Source organism: Solea solea, chromosome 15, assembly GCF_958295425.1.
Source record: "Solea solea chromosome 15, fSolSol10.1, whole genome shotgun sequence".
NCBI classification, from domain to species: Eukaryota; Metazoa; Chordata; class Actinopteri; order Pleuronectiformes; family Soleidae; genus Solea; species Solea solea.
The window spans coordinates 3881653-3897861 of NC_081148.1; the positions used below are offsets into that span (position 1 = coordinate 3881653).

The following is a 16209-nucleotide window of genomic DNA, read 5'->3' on the forward strand; positions in this document are numbered from 1 at the left end:
TTAGGACAAGTATATCAATACTTCAGAGGAATACTTCTCCTGCTAAATCAATACTGTCCTGCTCCTGTGTGATCAAGGCTTCTCTCAGAGATGTTTCTTAAAGCCTCGGCACTAATTAAACGATTATACATCTGTCACGGCCCTAATGTTGCAAGCTCCACACTGTACACCCCTGCATGATATGTGATTCCCGAGGCCTTTATCATATGGATTTTTTCTACGAGAGGTGACGCGACATTGATCTTTATACGTATCCCCAACCCCGCATGACTCTTCCACCACATCTAATGGCCAGCTCCCCACCTAAGTGATCACTATGATGGTCGTTTATGTGGAAGGAGCATAAAAATTCTCTGGAAGGAGCTGTAGGAAATGGGCTGGTGGGGGATAATTAATACTGTGTACTATGTAGCAGCAAGGTAAAGCGGGAGGGTGTAATGATTCATCATGCAGAGGACAGTGATGGCACGACTTCTTTAAGGTGACTAATGGCTCACAAGAAGAATGTTCTTTCTCTCTCTCTCTCTCTGTGTGTACCCGTGTACAAAAACAAGTTAAGACATCTGTACTTCGCCCTTTACGATTCGTCAATGTCTGAATCTTGTGATAAAGCTTGAAGAGACTGTCCATCTTCTCCACAGAGCTTTAGAAGAGATGGGACTCTTTTAGAACCAGGACATGAGGAGTGCACAGTCCATTGATGGCTTCAAGAGCCATGGTTATCACATTGAAATGTGTTTCAGGTCGACGTGGGCAAGATATGTCGTCCATAATATAGATAATATCGTGATTGTCGATTTGAAGTGCAAATGACTCTGTTCTTCTCATTAGGGCTGTGCTATACGTCAATATTATATCTATATTGTGACATGAGACAAGATACGGTTTTAGATTTTGGATAATCTCATATTGTGATGAGGTATCTGTCCTGACTTTTCCTGGTTTTAAAGGCTATTGAATTGATAATCATATATATACAAATACATGGAAATGACAAAATTATATTTAAAATAACTTAATCAAGTCAAGCAATATTACAACTGTATAGTTGAAAAGCGCCATAACACGTGTAGATATCCATAATTTAACAAAAACTCTGGCTGGCCAGGTGGGTCAAGTTCAACTTTCAAAAGCAGGACGATGGCACCATTGATTTAGATGGACGTGTTTAGTCATTCACAGCTGAGGGACTTTTGTGGTAAGCTAAACTTAGAGGCCCAATTTCATGTCCTTGTACCAAGGAGGGCAGGACTTCGAGAGCGTAGACATGAAGGTGTGGGTGAAAAATGGTGAGACAGAGAAACCTGGGACCTGGTGAAAATGTTCAGATAAAGCTGAAAATGTCTGGTTGTCAGGCTTTTAAGGTGCAGAGCTTCACATATGATAAGGAATTGTTTTATATGCATGATACATTTTCATATTCTGGTCAAACACAGTTTAAATGAAACTAGGCTCAAGTTGGACATAATGGTATTATGGATCATATCAGACCATCTACTCATGTCATTACATACTCCCTTGACCAAGAGTGGTCAGGCTGCGATATAAATCAAACAGTGGAGAGAATATGAAATGAGCTGCTACAGTGTGTGTTGATAAGACCACATGTGCATACATACCCTGATTGGCCTGCCGGAGGCTGGTGGTAGCGGTGTAGACTATCTCAGCTGTCCTCTGGATGTCCGGCACCAGCAGAGTCAAACCCTCGGGCTCTGGATCTGAGCTTTCTGTCTTCATCATGCCTTTACTCTTATCTTTCTTTGACCTAGAACACACAAATATATATTTGGTCACTATTAAGGTTGGGAAATAATATGATAATAAGGTAAGGTATTGGTGTCTAAAAATAGCCATAGTATCAGTTTTCTGGCAACCTTTTTCAATAGGTGATTTTTCAGTTTCTCTAGTATAACACTAGCCTGGGTGAACGCAGCTGAGTCTGCCAGCATTTTGATTTCACTCTGCGAGGATGCCTTTTTGGCCAACTTCAGAATCTCCAAAAAAAGGGAACCTATCACAAATCCATGGCATAGTAGACAAAGGCTTAACGTGATAACGAGAGAAGCGACGTCGGAGCAGCTTTTGTATACATCCAACATGGCGACCACTGAAAAGCAGCCGTCTTTGATTTGTTTTGTTGCTTTCATTTTAAGCAAATTGCTCCATGGAGCTCCCCCAGGTTAAAAGTGGTTAGACACCATTACTAGATCCCTATCGCTTCTAGAAAACATGTTTTCCATCGTTCTGCATACGTCATCCAGTCTGTCCAATTGCGTACAGAGGCACTTTGATCTATGATCTATCATATCTAACACATGCCGGTTATGGTTGAGTGGACACTTTAAATTTAATATAGCTGCGAGTGATAGAGTAAATGGTTGTTCGTCTCTGTATGTCAGCCTTGTGATGGACATGTCGTCCTATGTGAGCTGGGATTGGCTCCAGCTCTCCTGCAACCCTCATGTGAAGGATAAAGTAGTAGACAATGAGTGAGTGAGTTTCCGTTGGCACAGCAAGCAGGAGCAGAGAGAGTGAAGTGCCCGTAGGTTGTAAAAATATAAAAATAAATGTTCTCTGCCTAATGATATATGTTGATAGGTCCTAAAAATAAACCAATAGACAACGCTTTGCGTCATTGGTGCCGTTGATATTTATTGTTACTTTTTTATTTAATGTTACTCATTCTGGCAATCCTCCTGAGGCGAGGCCTATGATGTTATTTTTTAATGAGTCATGGTGATACTGTATACCATGAGGAAAATAGAGGAATGCTTTATGGCATCAAAATGCGACTGCGTAACATTTTTGACTGTGTAAAAGGTAACGCTTTCTATTTTCTGATGTAGTTTGCTGATAAAACAAAGAGTTGCAATACAATGGTATAATAATAAACTTAGTTATCTTAGACATTCATATCATTTGGACTAGAATTAATCCTTTAAGTTGTCCCATCTGGCTGCCTATGTGTTTATACTGTCACCTCCACACTGGAAATAAAACCTTATTCTGTATTTTTGTGAACTCACTGTTGTTGTTTTTGCATTTTATATTGGCTTAAGTGATTATTTTGTAATAAACTGCTTTTCCTACTTTACAGAGGAAATCACAACTGTAAAAACAAAAAATGTCTATTTAGGAACTGAAATTATAACAGAAAAAAAGCTTAACATAGAGCAGATATTAGGGGGTTATTGATTTATATATTTTTTATAATTACAAAAAAATCAAAATAGTCAATTGACTTATCACTTTAGGTGTTTTCTAATAATTAAAACAAGCTCTCTGATTCTTCAGCTTCTTAAATGTGTTTTCTTTTTCTGGTTTCTTTGCGCCATAGAACAAATAAATCATGAAAAACTGAATCACTTTGGTTTGTGGACAAAAGAAGACATTTGAGAACATCATCATCTCCAGGTTTGAAAATACCGATCAACATTGTCTGACAGTTACTCGATTATTCAAGAAAATAATTGACAGATTAATCAATTACAAAAAATACTCCTTGCTGAAGAAGCACATTTGCATTATCTCCGCAGTTTGCATTAAGCTTCCAAACCTGTAAATCAATTATGTTGGGGTTTTTTTTTTCTTCCAATTGGTCAACTTTGTAAGTAAGCACTTTATTGCCCAGTGTGTGTAGGTGCCAGATTAATGCCCTGGTATTTATTCAATGATTTATGAGTCAATAACTGTAAAAATAATGACACTCCAGTCAGTGTCAGCCATGCGTTCATTTCCAATTAGCAAGTGATAGCCTGCAAACATGCTCAATGTATTGCCCCGAACATGGCAAACATACTGTACATGCTTAAAGCCTAAGATTAAAGTCTTTTTGTGGAGACATACAGTCGTCCTAGTACTACGTAGGGGTAGAGGATTTTGAAGGCAGCTCCATTCTGTTTGAGTTTATTGTTACTGAGCAGAGCTATACAAATTGTCCTTGGTGGTGGTGGTACTTTCAAGAGGAAAAGTGCAACATGAAGAACCACCCATCCATCTTCTACTGCTTTATCCTGTACAGGAGGGTTACGGGGGGAGCTGTGCCAATCCCAGCTGACATAGGGCAATAGGCGGGTACACCCTGGACAGGTCGCCAGTCCATCACATAGGGGTGTGCGATATATATCGTCTATGATAGTATCTGTTGTTGTTTTAACGATGTGTGAAATCACAATATCAAGTATGTCGGAATCATTTTGCAAGAACCAATCATAACATGTCTTTTTGAGAGGCCACAAATTCACTGCATGATCAAGCCTAGTAGGACAGACTGTGGCACATGCACATTGAGAACACATGCCGTGTCCACACTTGGAGGAGCCACTTAAATTGTTTTCTTTTTTATCTTTTTATCCACACAGAACCAGCGTTTTGGGAGCACAGAAAAGCTATTTTCGGGAAAATGGGTCCCAGAGTGGGAAAATCGCAAAATGCCACCCTTGCACTTTCGTGGAGACAATCAATGATACTTTGGAAAAATGATGATGCCATAGCCCGACATCTTGCTTGCTCTTGCATTCTCTTTTGCCATCTTCCTCTTCTTGTGTTTGGAAAGTGGAAATATTGTAATGCAAGCTGAATGTCTCCTTCACCATTTTTGGTGCATTTCTGTAGCAATGTTACAGCACCATGCGCACACCTGGCATATGTACTGTGACGTTAAGAGTGGTTTTGGGGGTTTCCTGAAATGATACCATGTTTACGGAAAATGTTTTAAAAACGGAAAAGATAAAGATATTATACAAGAAAATTCTGTTTTTGTGTGGAAAAGGCCTAAACCAACAGTATGGGTGAGCAGAAGTGTTAACATAAGCATATAAGCTTTGTTTCTGTATGAGCATAGTGACATTAGCATGTAACATACTTGCATGTGTGTGTGTGTGTGTGTGTTGGGGTGGGGGTAAGTTTATTTAACAGTTGCTGTCTCACTGACTTATCAGGAACTATATATGCTTTATTTCCAGTTGTACCTTGAATGATCTGTGCAGTCACACTACGGCTGTTGCATCATTCATGATGTGCATGGTCTGAAAATACCCTCAGATGCATCATTCATAAAAAGCCACTTTGACATGTGCAGTATGTATAAATGAATGTAGAGAGTACACATACACATACAAACCTAAGTAGATAGCATGTGGTCAAGAAGCTGTGAGGGAGGTGAACTCACTTGTGTGTCGATATTGTGGTCACATTTGTTTTGGTGCTACATGTATGTCAGATTGGGAGTGCAACTGTGAGTTTATGGTTCGGAAGTGAATGCACAGCACAGAGGGTTTTTATCTTCCGAGACCAAATCCTTGTTATGTCATAATAAAACACATGCCACATTCTCCACATGTCCCTGACCACCCACGAAAGAGGATAAGTGTGAATCTCAATGCCTCCCTCCATGCCTCTTGGGCTACATTACATTCACATCATCCAGGCTGGTTTTCAATGCTAAGTGGGAACAGGGATGTAGACATTAAAGATTCCCACTTCATCAGTATGACAGAGAGGAGGACAGTGAAGGATGAAGGGACTTTTTATGCTTAAAACAAAGTATTGAGGGTATGGTAGTCACCGGGCTTAAGCGATTATTCGATTAAAAAAATAATTATTTTGATAATCGATTAATCAGTTTGAGTGTTTTGTTTTTTAAATTTTAAATAAAACAAGATTCTTGATTTTTCTTAAAAACTAAAACTAGTAGTCTTTTGGTGTTATATTTCAATGATACCATAATAATGTTTCAGAGTAATGCAAATGAAATGACCTGGGCTCTGTTTACAGGCTATAAAAAAAAAAAAAATCTGTCTCATTGTGGAAGGCTTTGACTAATCAGAGGGCAGTTCAGAGTGAGAGCATTTTAATTGTTCTATTTTTATGCCAATTAAAAAAGGTAATGCTTGAATGTATCTCTCTCTCTCTCTCTCTCTCTCACACACACAGGATTATTTGTCCAATATTAGAATATTCTTAACTCCAGCACATGAGTGCTAGTGAAAGTAATGCAGGGTTCATAGCGTGTTGATCTAACAGGAGCAGCTAACAGGATGCATTCAAAGACCCAGTTGAATTCGATCACTTCTGCGGGATCTACAGCTTGAGGAGCAGCTTAAAGATGCATTCAAAAAAGCTAGTAATTTTCTGCAAAAACACGTGAAGTCAACTAACTACATGTTTGCTGCCTTGTGGTAACAGATATACCACAAGTTAGAATAACAAGAACATTTGATTACTACCTTTTTAATACAATACAAATAGTTATTAGCAGACTAACTTTTTATGATTAAGTAAATCGAATGCTCATGCCGGGCCACACGGTGGTGTAGTGGTTAGCACTCTCGCCTTGCAGCGAGAAGACCCGGGTTCGAGCCCCGGTTGGAACAAGGGCCTTTCTGCATGGAGTTTGCATGTTCTCCCCGTGTGTGCGTGGGTTCTCTCCGGGTTCTCCGGCTTCCTCCCACAGTCCAAAAACATGCAATGTGGGGATAGGTAAATTGAACACTCTAAATTGACCATAGGAGTGAGTGTGAGAGTGAATGGTTGTTTGTCTCTATCTGTGTGTGGCCCTGCGATGGACTGGCGAACTGTCCAGGGTGTACCCCGCCTATCGCCCGATGTAGCTGAGATTGGCACAGCACCCCCCGCGACCCTCTGGCAGAGGATAAAGCGGTAGATGATGACTGACTGACTGAATGCTCATGCCCATCCCTATTCACAATATCTTTAAGAATAATCGCAATTAATTATTCAATTAGATTAGTAGAATAATTGCTAATCCTGAACAAACAAAACAAACAAAAAACACATCTAAAAGTAGAAAAGAAGGTCAGAAAGGAAGACAATCAAGCAGCAGGGAGATTCAGAGATGCAGAGATTGCCTTGAGTCATCTGTCACACACAAGTGCTTTTGTGATCCTAAAACATTATTATTCAAACAAACACAATCATCATCTATTTTTGAATTTCCGTTTCACAAACCCCCATTAAGTTTTCAATGCTTCATCTTACCTGAGGCGATTGGTGTACGTGTCCACACATGTCTTCATTTTGGCCAGCAGCATCCCGACAGAGGTCTGTCCCTCAGAGTGTTCTTCATCCTCCTCCTCCTCATCCTGGCCTGGGTCTCCAGACAGAGGCAGCAGCAGAGGAACCAGGGCTGTGCAAGTGGAAATGGCTCTCAGCAGCTCCAGTAGCGCCCGATATAAAGGCACATGGCGCGCCATATCCAGAACTGCAGAGAAGAGGTACACGAGTGTGAGGAAACGCATGAGTTTATCATCAGGCATCACATTACCACAAATCTTTAGTTTGAAGACGACCTAGAGATAGTTCAGACTCAGTCTTTTTAAATAAGATTTAAATGAATATATTTCATTCTTAAGAGATAATCCAAGGGTCGGCAGTTCGCCATACATGCTGCCAGGTGATTTTAATTCCTAACGTATATCTTAGCTCTACATCACTGAAAATTGTTTTAGTGAAAAAAAACATACAGATGCCAAAGTAGGAAAGATGTGCTAACCATATGTTTTTACGTCAGTGTGAAAAACACATCGTACAGACAACAAATCAAACATTACAGACAAATGGAATCACCACGTGTAACAATTCATGGTGTTTTTGTGCCAAACTTGTTGATTAAGTGGAAACATAAATGATGATCAGTACTGCAGTGCTAGATATTTGAGCCATGACGAAAGCGGTGGACTGGTGGTCCAACAGAACCATGAGACCAGTAAATAAACCCAGATATTTTCAACATTAAGACCTGTGCTGATGAAATGTCAAATATGCTAACTAAACCTAAAACATTTAAATAAATGTTCTCCTTCTTCCAGATCAAACATACAACACACTCTACTTCCAAATGGAAGAGAGCAGAATCGTCCTTCTTCAATTGCCAGGGGCAGGATCCCACATCGTAGCTGAGCACAGACAGTTAATAATCATTATAAAAACTCAGGGCTGGGTTAATTTTCAGCCATGGTTTGTCACTTGTCATCAAAAAGCACTTGCACAGAAGCCAATCAAACAAAATGGCTTTCAGACTGTGAGCTGATGATCAACAGAGTGACCGTGTAAAGCCGTGTTGTTTTCTGAGAGGGTCTATTTAGTGTGTGTGGAGGTACATGTGCTTGCCCTCAAGTGTTAGCTTCAAAATAAACACAACAGCTCTTGTTTGTGTGCGTGTGTCGCCGACTGTTTTACATTTATATTGAAATTCCTGGCTTTCGACTACTCCCACCTCCATCTGCACAACACTGACCTTCCCAGGAATTAATCTGTTCTCAAATCCTTTTACCAGTATCAGTGGATGGCACATAGCATAAAAAAAAATCCCAATCCTTTCTAGATACAACACCCATGACTCATCAGAATGCCTCCTCCTCTCAAACCAATGTCACACTTGTTTTTCCTTCCCACTGTGGATAATAAATGCCACACAGACTGGAGAGAAAGAGATTAAAAAGTAAGGGGCTGGACATCACCAACACTGTTTAAACACATGCCTTTTAAATCACTTTTGAAATCACATCAAACAAAGGAGAGGAAGGACACAGACGACTGAGTGTCATTGACAAAACTAAAATTAAATTAAATGCAGTCTTTACCCTTCATTCCTTTCAGATTTTTGTAATTTGATCATTGTTTTGGTGGCCATATTGCCTTATTTTACAAACATGAAGAGGATAATGACAGTATGTGACCCTCATGTGGAGGACAAATTGGTAGGAATGGAATGAATAATTTTTTTAAATTTTGTTTTTTAACTTTGCAATTTTCATTCAAACATTCACCACCCCAAGAGAAGCTATTCAAATTCTGAAACTCAGTCACTGCAGTGACCAAAGACTTTGTTTGATTACTTATGAGGGTGTTTTGAAACTGACTTAATATTTTACAGTTATTTGAAGCTTAATTATAATCTTTATTATTTACAATGGGCTTGTCTTTCTGGTTAGATTGATATGGTATTTATTTTATGTAATCCAATTTCAATGATCCCTGACTACTACATGGTTGACTATTTTAAGGGTAAACTTCTCATCAATTATTAGATGGATTACCTTGAAAGTTTGGTGAAATATTTTTATACACATTGCCTGGTAATTCTTCAAGTTACCTTTTTTAACCAGACGAGGTTTATTCCTTGTATAGAACATTAAAAACTACTTCTTTATTCCTGAGCTGCAGCCAAGAGAGACTAACAAATCAAAACAAATTACATTTTTCAAAAAAGAGCCAACTAAATGTTTATCTATTCTAATTAAAAGGATCAGATTATCACAGATACAGTTTAGTAAATATCCATATAATTTCTTCAGTGTAGTAATATGACTTCCATGGTGACATACTAACTTCCTTGTTTATAAGGATATTTAAAAACAAAAAAGTGATTGAACAAAATAATTCATAAGTGAGAAATGTGTCTCAGTTAAAAATGTTTTTTCCCCCTTTCTGTCCATAAAGAATTATTTAAAAACACTATCAACTGCTTTCTTCAACTTTCACTCGGGAGCATAACTTAAATCTTAAATTTTATGACGTTTTATTGCTGCAAATATTGATATCAACAGATGTGAGACTTTATTGTAATCGTGTTTTTGGCCAGCCCTATTATTACACTTCCCTCAAAATCCAAGAAAGTCCATCACCAGTTGGAGGCCAGAAGAGTGTTACAGAGGCAACAGTTAAAAGAAAGAAATCTGAGCATGTTCTCTGCCACAAGATGAGCAGCAGCACAAAGAGGCAGGACATCCATCACAGTTATGACAATCTAGGTAGTGCTGACCTGGAGTCATCACGGTGCTATGAAGAGCGAGGCCTTCTCTTGCTGTGATTTAGGGCCTTCTGGGAGGCTTTCAGAGAAGGGTACTGTGCACTGCCGTGTTGGAAGCTTGTGCTGATAAATAGATCACGATAAGGCCTGTAGATGTAAACTCAAGTGTCTGCAATGAGTTAACGTGGCATGTGGAAGGCCAGCTTGAATAAAGGTGCCATTGAAGGACTCTAATGTCTCCCTGTTCACCCATGTAGCCTGACCTAGTTTCCCATTCAAGTGCCTTGCTGGAATAGTGTGTCAGGGAGTTGCATCTGAATCATCCCGAAACACAAACCCACTCTCTGATATGAAGAGGTATATAGTACACATTAAGCTCAGAGTGTAAGATCAACCTGTAGATTTAGATTCAGAAGGTGTGCACACAAAGTCTCAGTGGACATCTTAAGTCATAAACTGAGCCAAGAAATGGACTGGAACTGGCTTATACAACAATGCAATCATGTCATATTCAAAATGATTTTGAGTATGGGATGTTAAAGGAATACTTCACCGATTTGTATGTGGCTTTGTATTGCTAGAATAGCAGTAGTATTTTTAAACATTGTGCTTCCCTCCCTGGGTTTTCCACTTAGTTGTAAAAAATCAAGTTTTTCCCTTACCGACATTTGCCCTACGCTGAGTCAAGAGAGCGCGGCCCCCAGCAGCTGCCCCGGCCCCCAGCGGCTAGTATTTTGTTTTGTATTGTATTTTGTTTTGACACAGGCTGTGATGAAGTAGCAAACATATTTTTAAGATAGCTTACATTTGGGTTGACATAGATTTTAGCCTTACAGACCTACTTGGAAGCACTGCCCACCCAAAACTTTTGAAATGTGTGTTTTGAGTCTCATATCAAATAAAAACAAAAAATACATTCTGTACCTTTTAAATAATTTAAGTTTTCCTTTGTTAACTTTGAGTGTACAATGTCATCTCATATTAAAACTGCACGGTCAAAGTTAAAATATGGAAATAATTGTGATAATCAACCAGACACAATTCTGCACCATTATCAAATGTCAAACTGAGAAATTCTAATTAACCCCTAAACCCTGTTGTCCACTTGTGTCTCCTGCCTTACTTTCCATCCAATTTAGTCACTACTTTACAACCCTAACGTAGGCTGTGAAGACTGCTGCAATTACAGCTGACAGACTGACGTTTGGTATTTTACTCGGAGTGTAGAATGCAGGAGAGGGCATCCACATGGGGGACAGGAAAGGGAAAGGAAACTTGTTTAGACACTTTAATTACTGAACATCGAGCCAGAGCACTGTCCTTATCCATATTTGAGAGAAAATAAGAGATTATTTAAAAAACCTAAATGTCACCACAGGAATTCAAATGCTTCAGAAAACCACAATACCTTCCCTCTTAATGAATACAATATAAAACACCCCTGGTCAAATAAAGCTTTTCTGCCTCCGAGTGAAAACACACTAATCATTTCAGAGCTGCTCATAATTTAACTCGTGGGACAATGGCCCATTTATAATGAGGCTGGCTGTGCATAGAACACACTTGATAATTGCCCTTAATTGGCTGCTGCAGCTATAGTGTGTGGGTGTGTGATCAAACAACAGAGAGGCCGTCCTGCATTCATCAGTGATGTAAATGTGTTCATAGAGTATCTGAACATATAGACTATAATGCACGACTATAATCATTTCAGAAACAGCTTCACTGCTGCTTGCATTAGGCGGCCATAAATATAAGTTGGGTTTAAATTGTATTCACATTTAATCTTCTAAAACCAATAGTTTTTACGTTAACAATAAATCACAGGGCTATTTATTATTTAAGTAATCATTCCCAATGTCAAACGCACACAGATCAGAATGATTTGGTCCAAACTAAAACAATCTACACGAGAGATTGCCATTATGTTTTGTGCAAACATATCACCAATATGTACTTAATACATACATTGGACGAGGAAGATGCATCTCACTTTTGGAAATTGGTTTGCTCTTTTCAGACAAAAATACCACCATGCACTTCCCACTGTTTTGCTCCTGGACGATATTTCGTCATTAAATGTTCCTAAATATCTAAAACACTTAAAGAAAGCACTCTCATCCTGGTTGAGAGCCTTAAAGCAACACAATGTAGGATTTCACTCTTCAAATAATGTTTCCAACAAAGTTACACAGGTGGAACTGTTCATCAAGTGGACACCATGGCAGAGGCAGCACACAAACTGAAGAGGGTTAAACAGATTGATAGAATAAGAGGCTTGACAAGGGAAAATATTGGTCTGGGTTTCAGTTGCAGGTGTTCGCTTTTGCTCCACTAGTGGAGGGAAACTCAATCGAGGCTGACCTGGTCCTGTTACTGTGGGGCTAGTAAGTGTAAATCGTTTGCTTGCCATCTATATCTAGAGTGAAGTGGCTACGCTAGACTTTTTTTTGCTGGGTTGTTATCAAAAACAACAATGTCTCTTTAATAACATACCCAACCCAGTGCTGCAATAACAAACCAACTGAGGAAACAAGATATGACAGTCATTGGTCTTCTTTAAACCCACATGCTCCACAAACCCACTGGTTTACTGTGATGCTCAATAATAATAATAAAAAAAAAAATCAAAGCTATGAAGCATTAAATGGCTTACGACAGAGCCTCAACTCATGGGTGAACAGGAGATCGGGTGCGTGAGCTGGTGGCTGCTACAGGGGGCAGGTGTCTGTTGCATTCCCGGGGGGACAAAAGCGTTGGTTTTGTGGGTCATACTGTGTGGGTGGTTAATACTCTGACTCAAGCTCATCGCCGCACAATGTCAGGTCTTCCTGACCCCTTTAGACGAGTTGAACAGAGGAGAGTGTTTCTGAAATAGGACGACACTGAGATGTCTTTGCCAACACACACTGTCTCTGTGGACAACGTAGATAAGGTGCATCAAAGCAAGACAGATGTCGAACAACCACAAAAGAATGTGACCTGAACCTCTGTGCCATTTCAAAGGACAGAAGGAACAGAGACTGCATTTACTATTTATTTATTATTTATATACAGTCGTTCAAAGCTGCTTTACGCTACAGTTTTGCCATTCCCATTCACACCAATGCAATCACACTTTCATACAGCACAACTATATGCAGCACATTTTCTATAACGTCTCATGCTGCTGGCACAGCCGTCAGGAGCAACGTGGGGTTAAGTGACTCGCTCAAGGACACGTCAGCATGTAGACTTGTGGTGCCAGGAATCAAAGCCATAACCTTCCTGGTTGAAAGAAGACTCACTCTACCACTGAGACACCATCGCCAATGGCAGTAAGAATCCTTTCGTAACACCAAGTATCTTTGTTTTGCGAATATCTTAACTGGGTTATATATACTGTACAAGAATATATAGATAGATCAGACACAAACCACATCTGTCATACATCATTTATTTTATCTATATTTGAAATTCCCTATATTCCCTATAAATTCTTTAAAATTAGGCTACTGGTATTGACCTCAGCAGGTAGTAACCTGAAAACAGGGTCAGCGATGAGATGGAGGAAAGAAGAATGTTGTAGCACTGCCGTTTTACTGACCTCCCATCATTCTGTTGTGTTAGCCCTGAGGTCAAGATTACTGCAACAGTGAAACTGTACATTATTGATCTGCCTGAAGGGCATGGTTGACAGTGTTAGGCTGGCCCAATAAGATGCATAGACAATCAGCGATGCAACCATCTCAATGACTGGCTGGTATGGGAGGTTATCCAATCATCTGCTGGTCAAGTGGATTTAGTCATTTTACCCAAAATCGGTCTGAGGCTTTATAGATACAATTCAAACAAAAAAACATAAATTCTGCTCCAGATATGCTTTGGGTCCAAAATATCCCAGCAATTTAGAGATCCAAAAACTGGAAAATGCTGCAGGCTCCGTTCTCATTTTAAAACTCTGCAGCTGGGTTTTTATATGAAAAAAACGAGACCTTTACAAACAATGATTGCCTGGCTCTGAGTCTGGAAAGAGGCATGACCAAAAAAGATGGATCAATTGTACGCAATTGTATAGACCTACAACCAAATAAGAGCAATGCCCCCACTTTTTGTCCAGAGGCAGTCCGAGGAGCAAGTCACTTAAAATGGAAGAAACAGTCAAATCAGAAAATAACTGCTCTTCGGTGGGCGCCACGTTGGCTGTAAACAAAAGGTTAAAGAGGCCATAGCATGGTCCTATCTCACTTATATGTGAGATATGGAGGTGTACTTACAAACATTTAGTCTTTTTTATGGTCAAACATCCTAGTCGCTACAAACGAGCCAATGTAAATGTAAGCAATTATCAAAACATTGAGTAATGCCGTAATCCCTAGACACTGTGACAAGTGAACCACCTCCATCGCAAAGACTGCTGCAGGACGCCTGTAGCTTGGATAACGTTGTGGTTACCGAGATGTTAAACAGATGCAAATGAAACGAGCGTAGCGTGTAGCTTAGCCTGAAGCCGTCTATCGCTAATGTTAAACGACAGAACAAGCACAGAAAGACGGTTTTACGGTTTGTAAAAATTGGAATATACGTATTGTTGGCACTGCTGCTTCCTTTAGGTGAAGTTTGGTGCTGTGTCCTGCTTTATATTGCTATTTTCAACCGCAGAAGAAGAACTACTCTCGTTGTAGCCTCTGAGCGTATCGGTTGTATATAGCTCAGCAGCTACAACAAGAGTAGTTCTTCTTCTACGGTTGTAATTCCGTCACCGGATGTGCCCGGATTCTAGTGTCCGGACTAGGAGGCATCGCTGTTTAGAGGAGTGGTGAAATACGCCAGTGACGTAACTAGTCAACTGAAGTGGCGTTCCGCTTTGTAGAGCTCAGGAAAACAATCAAACCCTGCGCTCTCAGCAGTGGCTGAACTGATTGTTATGGACTTTTAGAGCTTCATAAACAAGGTGATGACGCAGATACACACAAATATGCAGCGCTAATTGGCACTACCGGGCTATGTCCTCTTTAAACTTTTTATAAGAGATTTCTGAAGTTGGGCTCTTTGCCAGACGTGTCCGCAAAAAGTTTCACCACATTGTTCTACTTTTCAGTCATTTATCTTTAAAAACAAAACTTAGTTAGTAGATGCAGATTCATTCTGAATCCCATTATAGTATAGATGAAGCCTGTTGCTTTCAGGCATGAACAGAAGTCCAGCAATTCTCAGAAAATGATAAACTCAAATGTCACAAAAATGTCACACAATGTCAAATGTCAAAACTCTCAAGAAATTCTCCTGCTAGCTCCCTAGTCTAACCTTAGGTGGGTGTCTGAGTGAGCAAAGCTGGAGAAACTCCTAATAACTAACAGAAAGCTAATAGTCCAACCCAAACACCATCCTGCAAACTGAATGCTCCAAAGACTCTCCTGCTGTAGACTGACCTAGACGAAACACCTGCTGCATTCGTAATATTTGAACTGGAAACTCCTGAGTGTCTGGGCATTCTCCAGAGATCATGTCTGAAAACAGCTTTATAATTCATTAAAGATAAATACAAAAAAACTAAAGAAAAAAGCCAATAATCATTAAATCTGAAAGGACTGTAGGAGCAGTCGGGCAGCTAATGTTAATGCAAGATAAATTACATCACAGCTGAAATACAGGACTATAAATAAAATAAGAGGATTACCTCTCTGACAGAGCAGCCTCTATTCTTAGATGTTGAGAAAGTGCTGTTAAATGAAGCGTTAAAAAGCACACTATAGTTAGCCCTGGGATTAGGGGACATTGGCTGTGGGTAACAATTCGGTGCCATTTTTGTTTGTTGGCCAAAAAACAAACTACTAAAAGAAAAAGAAAAAAATGATGATCCAAATCACGGCATAATGCAGGTGCTGTTTAACAATTCTGAGGTCTGTTTATGAATGCACTACAAAGACAAAAAATAAAGTCCAGCAGGTGTGGCCCTGTATTTGTACATAAAAGGTATTACGTGGCAGTAGTGGCCCACAGAGGACATTTTTGGAAGCCACCTGAATGAAAATAAAAGGGGATTAAGATGATGTGAGTGGGAGAGAAGGAGAGTGAAGGAGGGAGAATGAGTCATAACGCTTGGAGAAATGAGCAGACTGGGTCAGATGCCTGTTGACATACATTTACAACTGCAGTCCAACTGTGCTGACCGATGTGACTGGAAAGGAAAATGCAGTTTTCCACATTTATTAACTTCAGCACGGTGCTGTGGAGCTGGAGGAAGCTCGTCATAAGTAGCTAAACTTGGCCCCAACATAGGAAGTGATGTAGATGATCAAAAAACAGCTATGTGGAGGATACAGCAGGAAGTGGAAGTGTGGGAGGAAGTTAAGAGAAAATGGAGAGCTCAAACAGCTCTAAAGGCTTTGGAGATGGCAGTCAAATAGCAAGTACGTACCCCCCCTTATCATTCAACTGCCTCTTTGTCATCCACC

The 16209-nt window shown here is 39.8% G+C and overlaps 1 protein-coding gene across 8 annotated transcripts in view; it reads right to left on the reverse strand.

Annotated features, from left to right (window-relative positions):
- birc6 (baculoviral IAP repeat containing 6) overlaps positions 1-16209 on the reverse strand; it is a 118425-nt gene that overhangs the window by 24725 nt on the left and 77491 nt on the right. For all 8 annotated transcript variants that reach the window (XM_058651723.1, XM_058651722.1, XM_058651727.1 and 5 more), the window contains 2 exons: positions 7000-7222; positions 1620-1765 (listed from right to left, as the gene is read on the reverse strand). In XM_058651723.1, the coding sequence (XP_058507706.1) occupies positions 1620-1765; positions 7000-7222 (369 nt within the window). The remainder of the gene's footprint in view (positions 1-1619; positions 1766-6999; positions 7223-16209) is intronic.